This window comes from Chroicocephalus ridibundus, chromosome 1 (genome assembly GCF_963924245.1).
Source record: "Chroicocephalus ridibundus chromosome 1, bChrRid1.1, whole genome shotgun sequence".
Classification (NCBI taxonomy): Eukaryota; Metazoa; Chordata; class Aves; order Charadriiformes; family Laridae; genus Chroicocephalus; species Chroicocephalus ridibundus.
The window spans coordinates 168326328-168343382 of NC_086284.1; the positions used below are offsets into that span (position 1 = coordinate 168326328).

Here is a 17055-nt window from a genome sequence, read left to right on the forward strand (position 1 = left end):
CCTTTACCGTTACTGGAAAAATGATGCTTCTTCTCAGAAAATATTACTGTTTCTAGAATAGCCCATTGTCTGGTCTTCTCTTTACTAAGGCCAGCTGATTCTCTTACTGTTTCCTCTCTTCCAGATTATACTTACACAGATTCTTGTATTAAATCCTTTCATAATACTGTTTTCCCTATTAAGAGTTCTTGTAGTAACTGCATGCATGGCTCCGTGGTTGGAGAGGGAGGAAGAAGCTGTTTGGTTTGTGCATATACAAAGAAATGGCCCTCTCTCTTTCATGGGATGTGGTGGACTTTGCAAAATAGTTTGACAGCTGGTCCAGCTTTTCTGATAGACTGGTGAGAACATTTGACTCAAGCTCCTGCCACTTAAATCCCCAAATGTTGACTATAACCTGCACGAAAGGAGATATTTTCTTATGTCTGTTCTAAGCATCAGTAGTGAAATAAGCAAGTCTAGTTTAAACTGAATTTTATAATTTTGAAAAAATATTCTTTTCTGTCCTAACAGAATAAATTTATATTTTTTTGAGTGACTTATTAATAAACTGCGTTGTGTCAAGGTAGGATTGAGCTGTACCATAATGATAGCCATATCATTAAATTATCTGCTGATACCAATTAAAAAATCCTCACTGGAGTCAAATTAGGCATGCATCTATTCACCTTATTTTACTTCTCATCCATCTATAGCTGTAGATTGGATTTTGATGGGTAGAAAAGAAACCAGAGACATGAAAAGAGAATCAGCTAACTTCCTGGTTTCCCTGTTTGATTACATTTGTAGGGAAGATAAACCATCCGTGGATTCAAATGAATGTACAAGTGTAATTCCACTCGTGGTATTCAATTGCACTTCAACAAAATTGTAAAACGCGTGTTAGAAATGTTCAAATCGCATGTGCATCACCGTGGCTATATATAGTACATGAGAACAATAACACTGAAACATCACAAAGCACATCACAGGCTAGACAGGATAGCTTTCACTTGAATTTAATGAGGCAGTAATCATAACGAAAGACAAATTAAATCACAGCTTACTGAAAATCTCCATCCTAAAAGAGTATTAATGCCACATTGAGTCTCTGAGTTGCAGCTAACTGCTTGAGATGCTACAGCATGCTCCACCGGTTGATTCTAAAATTGGTAGAAAAAGGCTAAAGCCACTTTTTACTGTCAAACATATGCCAACGGCAAAAGAAAATCACCTTCAGACACAGAGACTCTGTTACCTCTCAAACGGTACAGTACTTCATTTGTAGCGACGGCAAGACTGAGGCATTGAAAAGTTACAGATGCAGAACTAAGGACTTGTGTGAGTAAGCTCATTCACCTAAATGAGGACTGTTGGGGTTGAGACCAGGAGCTCTATCAGTATGATACTAGAAAAATATATTTAAATTACTTCACAATAATGAATTGAGTGAGAAACCTAATCCCAACAGGACTAAGATTTCTTTTCATAAGGATTAATAATATTGCATCACTAACGATGATTTTGTATTGAAAATTATTTCATGCCAGCACAAAATCTTTGGAGGGGTAGAAGTCTCACAAGTATCCATTTTATTGCCTTATCCAGACTCTGTGGGCTACGCATATAAAGCAGACTGTCAATCAAGTTGAAGAGACTGTTGAAGCAATACTGTGCCATCTCTGCTACATGTTTCTCTTCCTGTTATTGAGCGACCATTAGTAATTAGTCACAGCCTATTGCCATAACTGCTCTTCTTTCAGCATGAGTTTGCAGTTTGACATGGGTTAGGCAGCTCAAATGACAACCTACAGGAATCCTAAAAAGGCAAAGCAGGACCACTCAGGGCAGACTTCCATGGTACTGAAGCCCCAGTAATTACATATATCACTGTGGATCCACCATCCGATACGACCTTGTCCTTTCTGTCTTCAGGCGAGAAGATGACGGCACTCCTTGCTCCTACAGTCATGGGCTTGCACCAGGCAGGAGACCTGCCAGGGCTGGTCATCTCCTAACGGGTGCAGGAGCTCCTCCCAAGGGGGATACGAAGGCTGAGCAAGGATTTACTATCACTTCTCCCAGTCCCATTGTTGTTAGCCCTCTTCCACTCCTTGTATCTAGCCACATGGCCAGATGTTACACAATTGAATAAGGAAATAAATATGGATACCAGATGATTTGGGGCAGCTAGGCAGAAGGGGGGATGGGAGTAGCTGCTATACAAACCTTACAATTTCAAGTATTATGACAAATCTTGAAAATTTCCATTTTCATAATGGTAAGAAGTCTGTTCTTCCATGTCTTGAGTTACTTGCTTTTGCTTTCTCCATTCCCTTCTCTGTACTCTGCTGTTTTGACTGGTAGCACCATACATTTTCTTTGGACTTACAAAAGTCTCATTGTTCATCTCTGTTTCTTCAGCTAGTTCATCCTGATCAATTATGCCACACTTCTCTTCGTTGAGGTTTTCAGGGTCGGCCCATTCCTGCTTCTCCCCAGAAGCAAAGATAGCGTAGAATATCACTCCACTGTAATGCACCAGGGCTGCGATCAGAAAGACATTTTGCCATTCTTCCCGGGTCTGAAAGAATGGTGCAGGTCTCATTAAGTTTGCAGTAAAAAGAAATATTACTGTCTGAATTAGACCATGAATTAGCACGTATTGAACAATGACCATGATCACTGTTTGATTCCTGATGTTACGGACAGAACAATTTATGAGACTCATTGTGAAGATTTTTTTTTCATAGCAATGGCTAATAAAACATGGGAATTTTTTTTTCTCACAGTGAAGTTTCTCCCTTGCATGTGAAATATTCCTGGAGTTGGAAATGCAGGGATTTCTCTAACAATTAACTTAATCTTATCAGTGGTTACCCTACCAGTGTTCCTAAGAGGAGTTTCCTAAGTCCTATAAGTATTACCCAGTGGTATGGAGATATTGCAAAGCCCCAGCCTCAGGTGATATAAAATAATATCTCCCTACACAGATAATTAGTTTGTAATAGCCGAGAATCTGGCCCTCCATGATCTTATAGAAACAAATGTTTAAAACAAAAAACAACAGAAAACAGCTGCAGAGATTGATGATGAAATGCAGTTCCCAGGAAGCTTCAAAATGTCTTAACTTTTGTTGCATTACCTAATCCTTTTCCTAGAATACGTGGAGAAATGTTACCTTATGTTTCGTCATTGCACCAACAATGAGTGGGCACACCATGCCCGACAGCGTCCCCACGCCATTGGAGATCCCCATCAGAATGCTGGCATAACGAGGGGCTATGTCCAAGTGATTCACGTTGAATCCTACAACAAATGAGATACAAAGGTCAACTATAAAGCTTTGTGCTTCCAGGCCAACAAGGCTTTCTGCAGCCATTCTGGCTGAAGAAGCCTGAAAAAGGTAGGAAACCGCATTACCATATTTATTAGAAAGAAGAAATTTTGTTGGTGATAAAATGGAAGATATGTTGCAACTCTCTATTCTTTTTCAACCCTCCTTTTTTCCCCCACCTATGGGCATCATGTTGTATGGAAAAAATCGTTTTGTTTTGCCCTCGCTTAAAGTATCTGTGCTTCCCATATTCTTATACTGAAACAATGCACTCAGCGAACACTTTTAATTAAGGAATGAATACCTCATGTTTGTCAAGTGTCTGATCTCTTTTGATTTGGGTAGTAGTGGTTTTTAATACAGGTTTTCTGGTACTTTAAGTAGCAGTTTAACAACATGTTAAAAAAAAACAGAACATAAACCAGTAGGAAAAATAATTACCCTTACTGTAGCATATCTTCTGGGTACATATTTTATTAAGAAATAAAAACAAATAGTAAAAATCAGCTCAGATAATTATCTTGCTTTAGGTAATGAAAATTAGTCACAGGAGGTATGGGTATCACAAGAAAGGATGATGATTACCGAGTCCAAGGGATTAAATACAGTAAAAAGTTGAGTACCGGGAAAATCCTGCAATAAAAATTGATTAATTAAAATGTCCTGCTATGCAAGCACCTCGTAACTGAGTAGCCAAACTACTTCCCATCTGCATAATCCTGAAACAACTGAAGACAACAGTTACTTTGCCAGTCAATTTTGCTCAATAGATCCATCTTCTCAGCAGTCTGCTAGCTGATGGCCTTCCATCATAACAAAAAGGGTTTTTTTTAATAACAATGGTACCAGTGGAACAACAAAAGTCAGTCCGAGACCGGTGAGACCCATGAAAGTGTTAGAAGCAGCTGTTCTGGAGAAGGGGTGGTTATAGGACACAACAGAGAGAGGACTGACCTAGAAAGAAGAAAGTGGCAGCTGGGAGCAGGGTTGCAACTGATAACCTTTGAGCAACTATTCATTCCAGAGTAATTCCCTCTCTCTCCTTTTAGGGATACTGTTTACGCAAGAAGAAAAGGTGGCTGACACTGTAGAAGTGTATTAGAAAATAACAGCATAAAGCTGATGTAAACTGGAATCAATAAAGAGCAGGTTCTTTCAAAGCTTCATGTCCTAAGTGCAGTACGTTTCATAGATACTGAAGTAAATTGTTTCTGATATGGAAAGAAGTAGGGAATACCCCATTAGCAGCCACATTAAGAGCAAACAGAATAATAGAAATGATGACAGTAACAACAGTAAGGATAATGACATCACTTTTATCACTAATAGTAAAACCAATAATAAGATTACTTCTTACCTGAAATTGCAAATCCACTGAAGCCTACTGCTAACACCAGAAAGGAAATGGCCACACCTTTTGTATGAGAATAACCAACCACCAAAAGCAAGGTTGCTTCCATCCCAAAGCCTTCAAGTGAAACACATGGGAATAAATGACATTCAAATTGCTATTTGTCACAGAGACACCAATAAGGTCTAGCCAGAATAGCAACTTAAAATGAGGCAAAATTCTTTCGTATCTCACAGCTATACTTGAACATACTTGGCAGCTTTGTGGATTCACAGAAACATTTGAATATTTATTGTTTGAGAATATCCTTTTTTCTCCTCATTGCTGTGCCAATGGCCCGAGCCATTGGTGACATTAACTCACTAAGCAGTACAGGGAATGAGGAAGTGACTTCGTGCAAAGCACTGAAAAATTCACAAACACACAAACATGGAAGGGAAAGGAGACAAGTACTTCTTGTCTTCAATTTCTTATGGTTGTAGTGATTTGAGATGTTCTTGGCAAATGGAGCAAAAGAGCATTTTTCAGACAAGTGTGCCACCAACACAATAGGCCAGTCCTGAGTATCACGGGGAACTGCCAGTCTCTGCCACTACAGCAAACAAACATTTTCTAGTATGTGACACTACATACTAGTTGGGTTGTTTGGTTTTTTGTGGGTTTTTTGTTTTTTGAATGGCACTGAAAATGTGCTCTGAAAACACAGTGACTGAGAACCCTTTGTGAAGATGCATAGCCAAGCTGCATGGCATCTCTCACTGCAGGCATCTCTATTTCAGGCAGCCTGTGCTGTCCATAAATAATGTAATCGAGGAACTGGCAGAGGAGAGCAACTCCACAGGCTATCTGGCTTGAAATTTTTCACTCTAATTTAGTATTTTCCTTACATGTAGATGTCATTGATCTTTCAGTTCAGTGACTGAACTGGAAATAAATTATTTTGTGCTGAGTGAAGATGAGTCTGTCTGTCACCCGTCTTTTTTTTCACTCCAACCCTTCCAGCCTAAACTTGCCAGTGGGTTCTGCTGGAGCAGCACATGGGAACGTGGCCAGTGATTGCAGGGTTGTATCCACTGGTAAAAGATCTCTCTAGCACCACGGTACGTGGTTAACTTTTTCTATATAAGTTTGCAGGATGAGACCTATTTGATCACACTAATCTTCTGGGCCATTCCCTGTTGCCCCTTTAATTATTAACTAGGCTTCTTGCCTCCTCCCTTTTTAAAAACATGCTCATATGAGTAATGTTTTATACCATGAGGATATCTAACATCAGCTTTCCATTAAATGCTTCAGATTAACCAGCTGCAAATGCAACCTAGAGTAGTTTGTCTCCTGTTACAATTAAACATGGCCCAAACTATGATATTTGCATCAACTGCAGCACACAATTGAAATACCGTATTTCCAGAATCCAATAGTACCTCCACAGTTCATGACCTTCCTTACAGTGGTAGTGGTTAAAATCTTCCTGCTCCGTAAGAAGTCAGCTAGCTGCCCTCCAATGGGTACAATGATTGTCATGACCATGTGAGGAACTGCCGACAAAAGGCCAACCTGCAATTAGACAAATGAGTGCTTACCGGTCATGTCCTTCCTCAGGATTTAGGGGGAAGAGAATAGGAACCACACTTTTTCTTCACCTCTCCCTCCCCACATTGGACATAGTTTTATCCTGGAGCCTTGTGTGGGATGATTGCAGACCTTTCCTCCAACAGAACCTGTGATCAATACCTGGGTGACCTTAGGATGGAGTGACCTTAGGTTGGAGACTCCACAACATCTCTTGGAAACCCGTGGAAGTGCCCAGTCACCCTCAGAGTAAAAAAGTGTTTCCTGATGTTCAGATGGGACTTCCTGTGTTTCAGAATGTGCCCATTGCTTCTGGTCCTGTCACGGCACTACTGAGAAGAGCGTGGCTCTGTCTTCTTTGCACCCTCCCATCAGATATTTCTATACATTGATGAGATCCCCTGAGCCTTCTCTTCTCCAGGCTAAACAGTCCCAGCTCTCAGCTTTTCCTCACAGGAACTGGAGAGGCTCCAGTTCTTTAAACATCTTTTAGGACCTTCATTGAACTCTCTCCAGTATGTCCATGTCTCTCCTGTACTAGGGAGCCCAGAACTGATCACAGTATTGTACACTAGCTTGAAAATAATTTACAATATAGCAAGTAGTTTTTTTAAAGGAATGTTGGGAAAACTTTTCTGGAACAAATAATCTGAAGTCCTCATTCATGCTCTGAAGAGGGAGTGTAACAATACCGTCTTTAAGAAGTGGCAGTGGCAGGGAATATCAATCCATACAGAATTTGACCCTTCATTGTGAATGAAAATTAATGAAATAAAAAAAATAAAATAAGAGGATAAAAATTACCTGGCAAATAATGCTAAACTGCCAGCACTAAACAAAATGTGCATTTCTATTTACTTACCTTTTGGTTTTCATGTTATATGTTTTTCCTAATCAACTCTTTCCCAAACCAACTTTTCAGTTCTTTCCTTTTGATAAGAATTTGATGCTATCAAGCTTTTATTTCTGTCAGATGACCAGAAGTATATCATCCCAACTGCTGTGAATAACCTACTGTAATGACTCCAGAGAGATCTAGGGATCTTCAAGCACTTTGCATCTCCTTGGGTGAGGTCTGAAGGTCGCTGCTTCATCTCAGACATTTACCTTGCTTATTGCAAACCCAAAGACTTCTTCAAAGTAAGCAGGCTGACTTATAAGGAGCAAATAGAAGGTCCAGCTTCTGCAAAAGTTTGCCACAATGATTGCATAAACTGGCATTGAAGTGAAAAATCTCTTCCAGGGAGTACTAAATTTCTAGGAAAAAAAAAATAAAATAAAATTTGAAGGCATTTTTGAGTAGACTGAAGGCAGAATAGAGAGCCCAGTGTCTTTTACTATCAGGACTATCCAGTACATGGCATCCAATTTACACTGCAAATCACTTACAATGCAAGTGAAAGATATCTCCTGGATTAGCGGCAAAAGACAAGCAGAGAAACTTTCTTAGAATAGTTAGAAATTTTCAGATGACTACTGTACTATTATTGCTCTACTTACTGAAATTATACAAGGTCTTCTGGAATCCTGCTATTGGGATAACAGGATCAATAACAGAATCAAAGAAAACTAGAGAAAGCCTTGTGCTGTTCCCTACTTTCTAGCATAATGTAGTTTGAGACATTCCACTGAAAGGATTGTGAAAAAAAGGATTATCCAAGCTAAGAAATGTGTGGTAGCACAGCAACAGGCAGCTAGCTGCTTCCACCCAATTCATTTCATTCAGTAAAAAAAGTCTATGGTAGAGGATTTAATTTCCATAACTTGCTTTTGGCATTTCAGGTTTCTATTTATGCCTCAATACTCCATACAGCAGGAACAAAAAACACTTCAGAGCCCTATTCACTTATAATAGAATTCAAATCAGAAGCTGAAATATGTAACTATGGCAATATACATTGACATTGTCCTCTTTTATTAAAACAGTAGTTGCGTTTTACAGGCAACTGTATGGCTGTGGTCATTTGTGAACACATGGGGGTGGTACTAGGTCCTAGGAGAAAAGTTTGATGGGAAAAAAGGTTTTAGTTTTAAGTTTCCAGGATCTTCCAGGATCCTCTCAGAAAGAGAAGTCTTTACAGCTGAGCTGCTGTGAGAGTGAGTAGGGCAGAAACCCTGTCCTTAAACTTTCAGAATTTCGTTCATCCTTAATAAGTGCTCAAAAGGCATCTGGATAATTTAACATCTGCAGCCAGTTTCTGATTTAGCTATTTCCATTAATATTTTTTAGAACAAACATAACAGTTACTCAAGAGCAGGAGGTCAGAGTGTGTGGTTCCCCCCTCTGTCCCCAACCCCTTCCCTTCCCTAGATCAAGGACATCTATCAACTGAGAGCTGAAAAAGCACTGTGTTTTGCCTGTTGCTGAACTTCTCCTCTCCAGCTGCATGAGCCTGATCCTGTAATTTTTTGTGAAAGGAGAAGCCCCTAAATATCAACAGCAAATAGTTCTGCTCTTATGCAGCTAATAGTATCCATCCGGTCATACGCTGACCTTGTGCAAAGTGCTCACAATTTATAACCAGAAAAGACTTTTTTTTACTTACACTTGCACTAGCTAGGCTGGCTCCTTCTCCAATACTTGTTTCTATATATATCCTTTCTTCGTTGGTTATCGTTGGATGTGCAGCAGGGCTCTCATAGGCATGAAGCAACCAGAACATGTACCAAACAATCCCAAACATTCCTGGTGAAACAGGAAAAGCACAGCTCGGTTTTAAAAAACAGTGGAGCCACACTTCGGTACCTGCAGGCCTTGAAGTTAGTTTCAAGAGTCAATTCAACTAAATCTGTGTGGCAAATATGCCCAGGGAAGGAAGAAACTATGATAACTAACTCAGTGTATATTGTTTGCCTGCTTGAAAAGCGTTTGAGCCCTTTGTCACTGGTATTATGTGATTACATCAAGAAGGACATGGAACTGTCGGAGCGGGTCCAGAGGAGGGCCACAAAGATGATCTGAGGGCTGGAGCACCTCTCCTATGAGGACAGGCTGAGAGAGCTGGCGTTGTTCATCCTGTAGAAGAGAAGGCTTCAGGGAGACCTTATAGCAGCCTTCCAGTACCTGAAGGGGGCCTACAAGAAAGCTGGGGAGGGGCTGTTTGCAAGGGCATGTAGCGATAGGATGAGGGGCAATGGTTTTAAACTAGAGCAGGGTAGGTTTAGATTAGACATTAGGAAGAAGTTCTTTACAATGAGGGTGGTGAGACACTGGGACAGGTTGCCCAGAGAGGTGGTGGAGGCCCCATCCCTGGAGACATTCAAGGCCAGGCTTGATGAGGCTCTGAGCAATCTGATCTAGTTAAAGATGTCCCTGCTTACTGCAGGGGGGTTGGACTAGAGGATTAGGGTGGCTAATGTGACGCCCATCTACAAGAAGGGTCAGAAGGAGGATCCGCAGAACTACAGGCCTGTCAGCCTGACCTCGGTACCAGGAAAGATCATGGAGAGGATCATCTTGAGTGAACTCTCACGGCAAGTGCAGGGCAGCCAAGGGATCAGGGCCAGCCAGCATGGGTTTACGAAGGGGAGATCCTGCTTAACCAACTGGATCTCTTTCTATGACCATATGACCCACCTTCTGGATGCGGGGGAGGCTGTGGACATTGTCTGTCTGGACTTTGGTAAGGCCTTTGACACCGTCCCCCACAGCATTCTCCTGGAGAAGCTGGCGAATCATGGCATAGACAAGTGTACTCTTCACTGGCTAAAAAACTGGCGGGATGGCCGTGCCCAGAGAGTTGTGATTAATGGGGTGAAATCCTCTTGGTGGCCGGTCACCAGTGGTGTCCCTCAGGGCTCAGTTTTGGGGCCGGTTTTGTTTAATATCTTTATCAATGATCTGGATGAGGGGATCGAGTGCACCCTCAGTAAGTTTGCAGATGACACCAAACTAGGTGGGAGTGTTGATCTGCTTGAGGGTCCGAAGGCTCTACAGGGGGACCTGGACAGGCTGGATCGATGGGCCGAGGCCAATGGTATGAGGTTTAATAAGGCCAAGGGCCGAGTCCTGCATTTTGGTCACAACAACCCCAAGCAACACTACAAGCTTGGGGAAGAGTGGCTGGAAAGCTGCCCGGCAGAAAAGGACCTGGGGGCGCTGGTGGATGGCCAGCTTAACATGAGCCAGCAGTGTGCCCAGGTGGCCAAGAAGACCAACAGCATTCTGGCTTGTATCAGGAATAGCGTGGCCAGCAGGAGCAGGGAAGCGATCATGCCTCTGTACTCGGCACTGGTGAGGCCTCACCTCGAGTACTGTGTGCAGTTCTGGGCCCCTCTGTACAAGAGGGACATTGAAGCGCTGGAGCGTGTCCAGAGGAGAGCTACCAGGCTGGTGAGGGGTCTGGAGACCAGGTCATATGAGGAGAGGCTGAGGGATCTAGGCATGTTTAGCTTGGAGAAGAGGAGGCTGAGAGGAGACCTCATTGCCCTCTACAGCTACCTGAAAGGAGGTTGTAGAGAGGTGGGTGTTGGCCTCTTCTCCCAAGTAAATAATGACAGGACCAGAGGTAATGGTCTGAAGGTGCGGCAGGGGAGGTTTAGGTTAGATATTAGGAGGAATTCCTTTACTGAAAGAGTGGTCAGGCACTGGAACAGCCAGCCCAGGGAGGTGGTTGAGTCACCATGCCTGGAGGTGTTTAAGAAACGTATAGATTTGGCACTTCAGAGCATGCTCTAGTGACAGAGATTGTAGGGGTTTGTTGGGTTTTTTTGTGTGTGTATGGTTGGACTTGATGATCCCAAAGGTCCTTTCCAACCATAAAGATTCTATGATTCTATGATCTTTAAAAGTCCCTTCTAACCCAACACATTCTATGATTCTATGATATGCGTGGGACAGAGAAAAGGCAGAAGCAAAGCTTTTATGTGGGACCTGGGGAAGGAAAAGAGCTGACTGGTCATAACATGGTCGAAATTTGTGTAAAAGAACTTCACAATCAGATTGTGATGGCAAATATTATGGTGCGTTCTGTGTCTCCAGAGAAAACCCATCTTAACTGGGTTGCTGATGTGCAGGGCCGGGTTTGAGGCAGCTCTGCCATGTACCATGGGGGGAAGCACGAGGCACCACAGATCAGCCATGAGGCCATACCTCCTGTGACGGGACAGCTTTGTAAAGGTGGCACTGCTTTACCCAGGGTGGGCAGCATGGGGCAGATGTCTCAGGGCAGAAGGTTTCAGAGGCATTCAGCTCCCCATCAGCAGCATAGGCCATGGCATTCACTGCTAGTTTGCGCTCCAGGACACGTGTCATGTGTTTGTGCTACAACTTTTACAACTGCAGCCAACCCTGTTACTGGGTGACCATGGGCTGTAGACTGGTCATTACAGTTTTAAAGCATTTTATAACAGATGATTACAAAATAAAAGCTTTCAGAAGCTGCAATAATTAGGGAATAAATTGGAATACCCATTTGCAACATCTTCAGTCCCTGAGACAACTTTGATCTATACTTGTTATACAGGTTTAACAAAATTGCTGGCAGTACCAGCCTAATCACAGAGATCCATTACGTTAAGCAACTCACCATAAATATAAAAGACTGATGACCATCCTATATACTGTACCAGCACACCTGCCAGCGGCATGGCGACCACCGCACCTGCATAAGACCCTGAGGAGAAAAAAGGAATAAGAAAACATGTCAGCTGTGATGGGTGAGCCCAGCCCCCAGTGCAGGTGATCCAGGCAGGTGCCCACAGGAGCAGAACTGGAGGGATGCCTCTGGCTGATTGGCAGCATGCTTTCTTGTGAAAGTGGGGAATGGGGTGGCAACTGTAAAGTTTAGCTTGGGGTGATGGGAATGACTGGCCCTCACTGGTGTGGGGTCACCAGTCTCATTTTGCAGCAAGAAGGGCTGTGCCCTGTAGGTAAATGGGATTTGCAAAGCAGAAACTGGTGGTAAACCACCATGCAGGCATAACATGCCTTGAAGTGGGGAATCCCCCCGAACCCTGTAGCGTATGAGGTGAGCTCCAGCGAAGATAATGGCCTGAATTTCAGAAGCCTTTTTGGTGTCCAGAAATCCTGATGGTTGCAGATATGCCGGAAGGCTCTTGTCGTGGCTCTAAGCCCGTGTCCCTGCAAGCGCTGCTGGTGAAGGGGGTGTTCAGACCAACCCTGAGTCTGTTTGAGCATGTTTAGTTCATATCAGCGGCATGAACAAACAGCTGGAATAAATAGGCAAAAGTTGACAGGGAAAAAAAGGATTAAAAAGTGGTCTGTGCCAAGGTTTCTGATTGGGAAACAGATAATACTGGTGAAATACAATTCCGAGTGACTTGTAGAAAGAGATGAGTATTTAAGTGCTTGGAAAGGAATTTCCATGAAGACCCTAGGGAGAATTCATGCACTATGGATATTGGGGTTCAGTGCAAGACTGTGCCAGTGGCTTCATATGCAAGAAGTGTTGCTTTGAATTATTCTAGGAAATTACATATTCATAGTTTTGAGAGTATAACATAGCTAATGCTCATTACCAAATACTTCACTGCAATGGTTCACAGTAACCCTTCTCCCTTGTTTCTGTGTAATTTATTTTTCCTACAGCAATAGCAAAAACCCCAGGCAATAATATAGTCAGAGAAACCAGGAACCTGGTTAACGCAGGGTTTCCTAATTTTTTCACTGGTCCCGTGCACTTTTCAAGTGCAAGAATCAGTGATCTGTAGCCACTAAAATGAGCGCTGGGCTGCAGGATGGATCTTTTCTCTACCTGGTGCTAGGATTTCAAGGAGAGAGCATTGATGGTGGAGAAGCTTCTCTTTTGGTCTGTTCTACAGAAAATGGAAACACCTAAATATTCACTAAATCCTGTAGTAAAAAAAAATGTCCCATATTATGAAAAGCTACTTTTTTTCTCTTGCTTCACTCCTTTTACCCTTTCTCCTGTATTTTAGTGCTGTATTTCCCTGCTGCGATTGAGAGACGGGACGCTGCATTTCCCCTAGTCTTTCAGTTTTTCCCCTAGTCTTTCAGTTCCACCACCAATGGACAGACTTTTTGCGTTTGACTTTTACATTTTCTATTGAATATTCTCTCTCACAGACATTCATCTTCAGCTGGCTTTACCCCACCACCTGCATTTATTTTCATTGTTTCCTCCTCCACCTTTCCCAACTACTTACTCTTCAAGGTCCTACTATTTCTGATTTTTCTCCAGTATTATTAGACGTCCACTCACTGTTCCAATTTCCCTGTTACAGATGGAAAGGGACACACCAAATACAGATGATGAGGGTGTCTTAGAGGGAAATGACAGAGCGAAGTAACGAGCAGTGCCTTTTCCTTCACTGCCAACACAGCACATTTGAAATTACAGCAGAACCATTCCTGCCCTGTATTCTGCATATCTGGAGTTTTTAGGGTAAAAAAGAAAAGGGACTACATTTGGATTATGCCTCACCTTCCTTACATTTAGCCATCTACCAGCCTGGAGCTGGTAGGGAGATACTAGCATTCACCATTTTCCATGGAATTAGCAGCTAATTGCAGACTGCAGGGTTACCAAAAGAATGTGAAGACATTAGTGTGTGAGGAGGGGACAGCTCAAACTAGACCTGGGAAAGGGCCAGACAGGTCTGACACTCACAGTTCTCTTTTGTGGCAAGTAACTGTAGTAGCATGGAGTGACCTGTGGCAAAAACTGCTACCTGGAGAATGGAATTAATCATAGAAAACCTTTTTTTTGTTTTGTTTTTATTAGTGTGACTGTAAGCAAAAAGAGGATATCTTCCTTGAAGAACAAGGTGCAAAACCTCAGTGTTTTTCCTGGTCCCTGCTTCATAACAAGGTTTAAGGCTTTTTCCAGAGGCTAGAAACATTCCAAAGGGAATGAGAGAGTTTGATTACTCCGATCTTTCCACCGGGTTCCTCTCCCCAAAGTCTTATGAAATTTCCCACAAGCCATCTTCCAGAAGGCCAGCTGTCAGCATTGGAAAGGGACCCAGAGAAGAGAGCAAAGTACAAGCCTGATCATAATTCAAAACAAAGTGGAGCAGAACAACCAGCGGCAACAAGTTACATCACCTCCACTGCAATATATTGGGCAGGCAGCCTAAAGTACTCAAGTCCTTTTAAAATTTTTTTAAGTGCATGCTTGTTTAGGAGGGTCAATTCAACATGTATAATAAATGGAATCCCAAAAGACAAGAGCAAATGGGAAAAAAAAAAAAAAAAAAAAAGTGTAGTTTCTCTCTTGTGGCACCTCTCGACCCCTTTTAGTTTACTATGAGAGTCATTCTGAGAGTTGGCTTTAAATGATAAAATGGGGACATACTAAACAAAAAGACTCTCGGTTTCCTGAGCTCAGAGTAACAAGCCGAATGCAGCAACGGGCAGAGCGTTTGCATTTCTCTTTTAAATAATGAAATGAATCAAATGTGTCCAATAGGAATATGTACTTACATAAACCATATAAGCCAATCAACTTACCACAGAACGATGTGGTGGCCAACCTGCTTCTCTCCAGCGGAGGAGCCCACTTACTCCACATGCCATGGCAGGCTGGGTAGGTGACGCCCTGGCAGACATTTCACACATCATATAATTTGCTTTCACTACATTCCTAATACAAGCAGTTGCTGATACTGTCCAACCTGTCTAGCTGTTTGTCACCGTGGAATGATATAGGAAGGGTTAGGTAAGCCTGGAAGAGTTCTGTTGTTTGGATATGAAGATGTCAAACCAATTTGGATAATCACTTAAATGGTAATGTGTTCTGGGGTAAAAATGCTGTTTGGTACGTGCAGTGGATGACAAAAGTAAACTAAAAGAGATTGAACTGTATCACCAAAACCTAAACTTTTTCTTTCTTTTTAAGTACACTTTAAAATATAAATTGTAATGACCAAAAAAATTGTCATCCTAAATACAACTAACAAGTAAAAATGTAAATTGATCAGAAAACTTCACCAAAGGATCTTATGACTTTTTAGAAGCAAATCTCCAAAAACAGATGATATATGAAAGGACCAAAATGGTGAGTGGTCCTACCTCCACCAGACCTTGCAGAATCCTTACAAACATCACACAGCCGTAATGAACCCTTGCTGCAGAAGGGATGAACATGTTCAGTGTAGATGTTAGAAAGATAGCTGCTCCAAATACCCTATGGAGAAAAGGTAACATGAAAGGGAATATAGTTATTGTCTACTTTGCAGAATTGATGCTGTTCTTGGGTACCGTTGCAGAGACAATCTCACTTACCATGACCTCACCAACTCAAATACTTGTAAAGTTCCTTTATTGGCAGAAGGGGATAAATCCCCATATGGTCAATACATTTTCTTCTCTGAATGGAACAGAGGTTTTTACATACTTAAAGCTGCTGGATTTTCCTTTGTATCAGAGGAAGAGATATGGGTGTTGGTACTGAAGGCTAAGCTGTTTATATAAGTCCTGAAATGAGAAGCGTTCCTATCCTGGGAAGCACTTAAATTCTGTTATATCAATAGGGTTTAACTTAAATTGGGTAAAGTCTGGTTTAAGTGCCTCTCTGAACATGGTCGAGTGCTGGTTAGTTCCACTTGATGCTATACCAGGCCTGGTTAAGATCAACTCCTTTCCAACATCACTTCTCTAAATAACAGCTACAAGTGTCCTTTGTGACTATGACCTAGAAGGGGCATTTCTACCAGACAACTTCTGCAAAAAACATGATCTAATAATTTTGTTACCCTGCTTGGGAAGGGCACTTGCTCAGCTGGTGGCAAGTCAGTCAGGGCTCTGAATGCACCTGGGGCCTTTGGGAAATCATTCGCAGCCTCCAAAATGTTACCACCCATTAGAGAAACAGTCAGCAGAAACCTCTTTGTAGTGGTAATGGATCCAAGCAGCATCCCTGAAAGTCCAGGCCACTCGGAGGCCCTGGGGTAGGACTCAAAGCCATGTCTGCCTCACTCACCGCAGTCTGTGGGAGCTTTTCCCAGCATGAACACGGGCTTTCCTGTGTTTAACCAGAGTGGTGCCCACTTACTGCTCTGTGTCAATAATAAACAGCAGTGACGCTAGACATGAAGGATAGCTGGGCTGCAGGGGCCGTCATTTCAGTATGGCATGGGCTGCAGGTTTGCCAGGCGTTGATGCTGCAGTGCAAGAGAAAAGCATCCCTGGGTGCCCAGCTCATGAAAGGACATCTGGGGAGCTCATTTAAAAACTGAGGCTGCTGCAGCATGAAAAACACTACTGGAAACCAAGAAAGAGACTGAGAACAACCAGCTGGAGCAATAACTGAAATTACTACCATTCATAGCAATGAGCTGTACGTGGATTAGATTTCATGTATCTTCACATCTGGCTGACTGAAGCCTCAGGTTTCCTTTCTGTGCAACGAATGGGGTTCAATAGCTGCATCACACACTGTCTGGATATCAAGAGTTCATTACTCCAGCATCTGTGGAAGCTGATGTACATGAGGATCCCCTCTAAGATCCTGTTACAGCACTGAAAAATATCAGAACTGGCAGCAGAAGTTCTCAAAAACGGCCAAGCATCATTTGAATTGAATGGATTACCATTAATCCTCAGTAGTTTACCGTCTTCTTTGTGTTGCCTGCAATTCAAAGCAACAGTGTCTGGCTCCCTGGGGACTGCCTTTGTGTGAGAGGTCTTTCATCCTGCAGATAGAAAGTTGCAGCAGTTGGTGGCCCTGGGGACCCCAGCGCTTAGGATATGGGAGGTCAGCCCAAAGCTGCCCTCTCTTGCTCCAGGACACAAGGTGGCACCCTGAGAATAAAGCAGCCTCTTTTGTTCAAGGCCCTCAGCTCCCAGCTACACTGATGTTAGCTAGCGGCATGCTGCTGTTTGTGGACCATA

At 42.6% G+C, this 17055-nt stretch overlaps 1 protein-coding gene across 1 annotated transcript in view; it reads right to left on the reverse strand.

Annotated features, from left to right (window-relative positions):
* Positions 1-2224: 2224 nt before the first annotated feature.
* Positions 2225-17055, reverse strand: part of SLC17A8 (solute carrier family 17 member 8) — a 28954-nt gene continuing 14123 nt past the window's right edge. The window contains exons 4-12 of the mRNA XM_063323910.1: positions 15235-15349; positions 14674-14761; positions 11768-11854; positions 8786-8925; positions 7347-7496; positions 6092-6224; positions 4674-4784; positions 3161-3288; positions 2225-2563 (exon numbers count right to left, since the gene is read on the reverse strand). Coding sequence (XP_063179980.1) covers positions 2225-2563; positions 3161-3288; positions 4674-4784; positions 6092-6224; positions 7347-7496; positions 8786-8925; positions 11768-11854; positions 14674-14761; positions 15235-15349 — 1291 coding nt within the window. The remainder of the gene's footprint in view (positions 2564-3160; positions 3289-4673; positions 4785-6091; positions 6225-7346; positions 7497-8785; positions 8926-11767; positions 11855-14673; positions 14762-15234; positions 15350-17055) is intronic.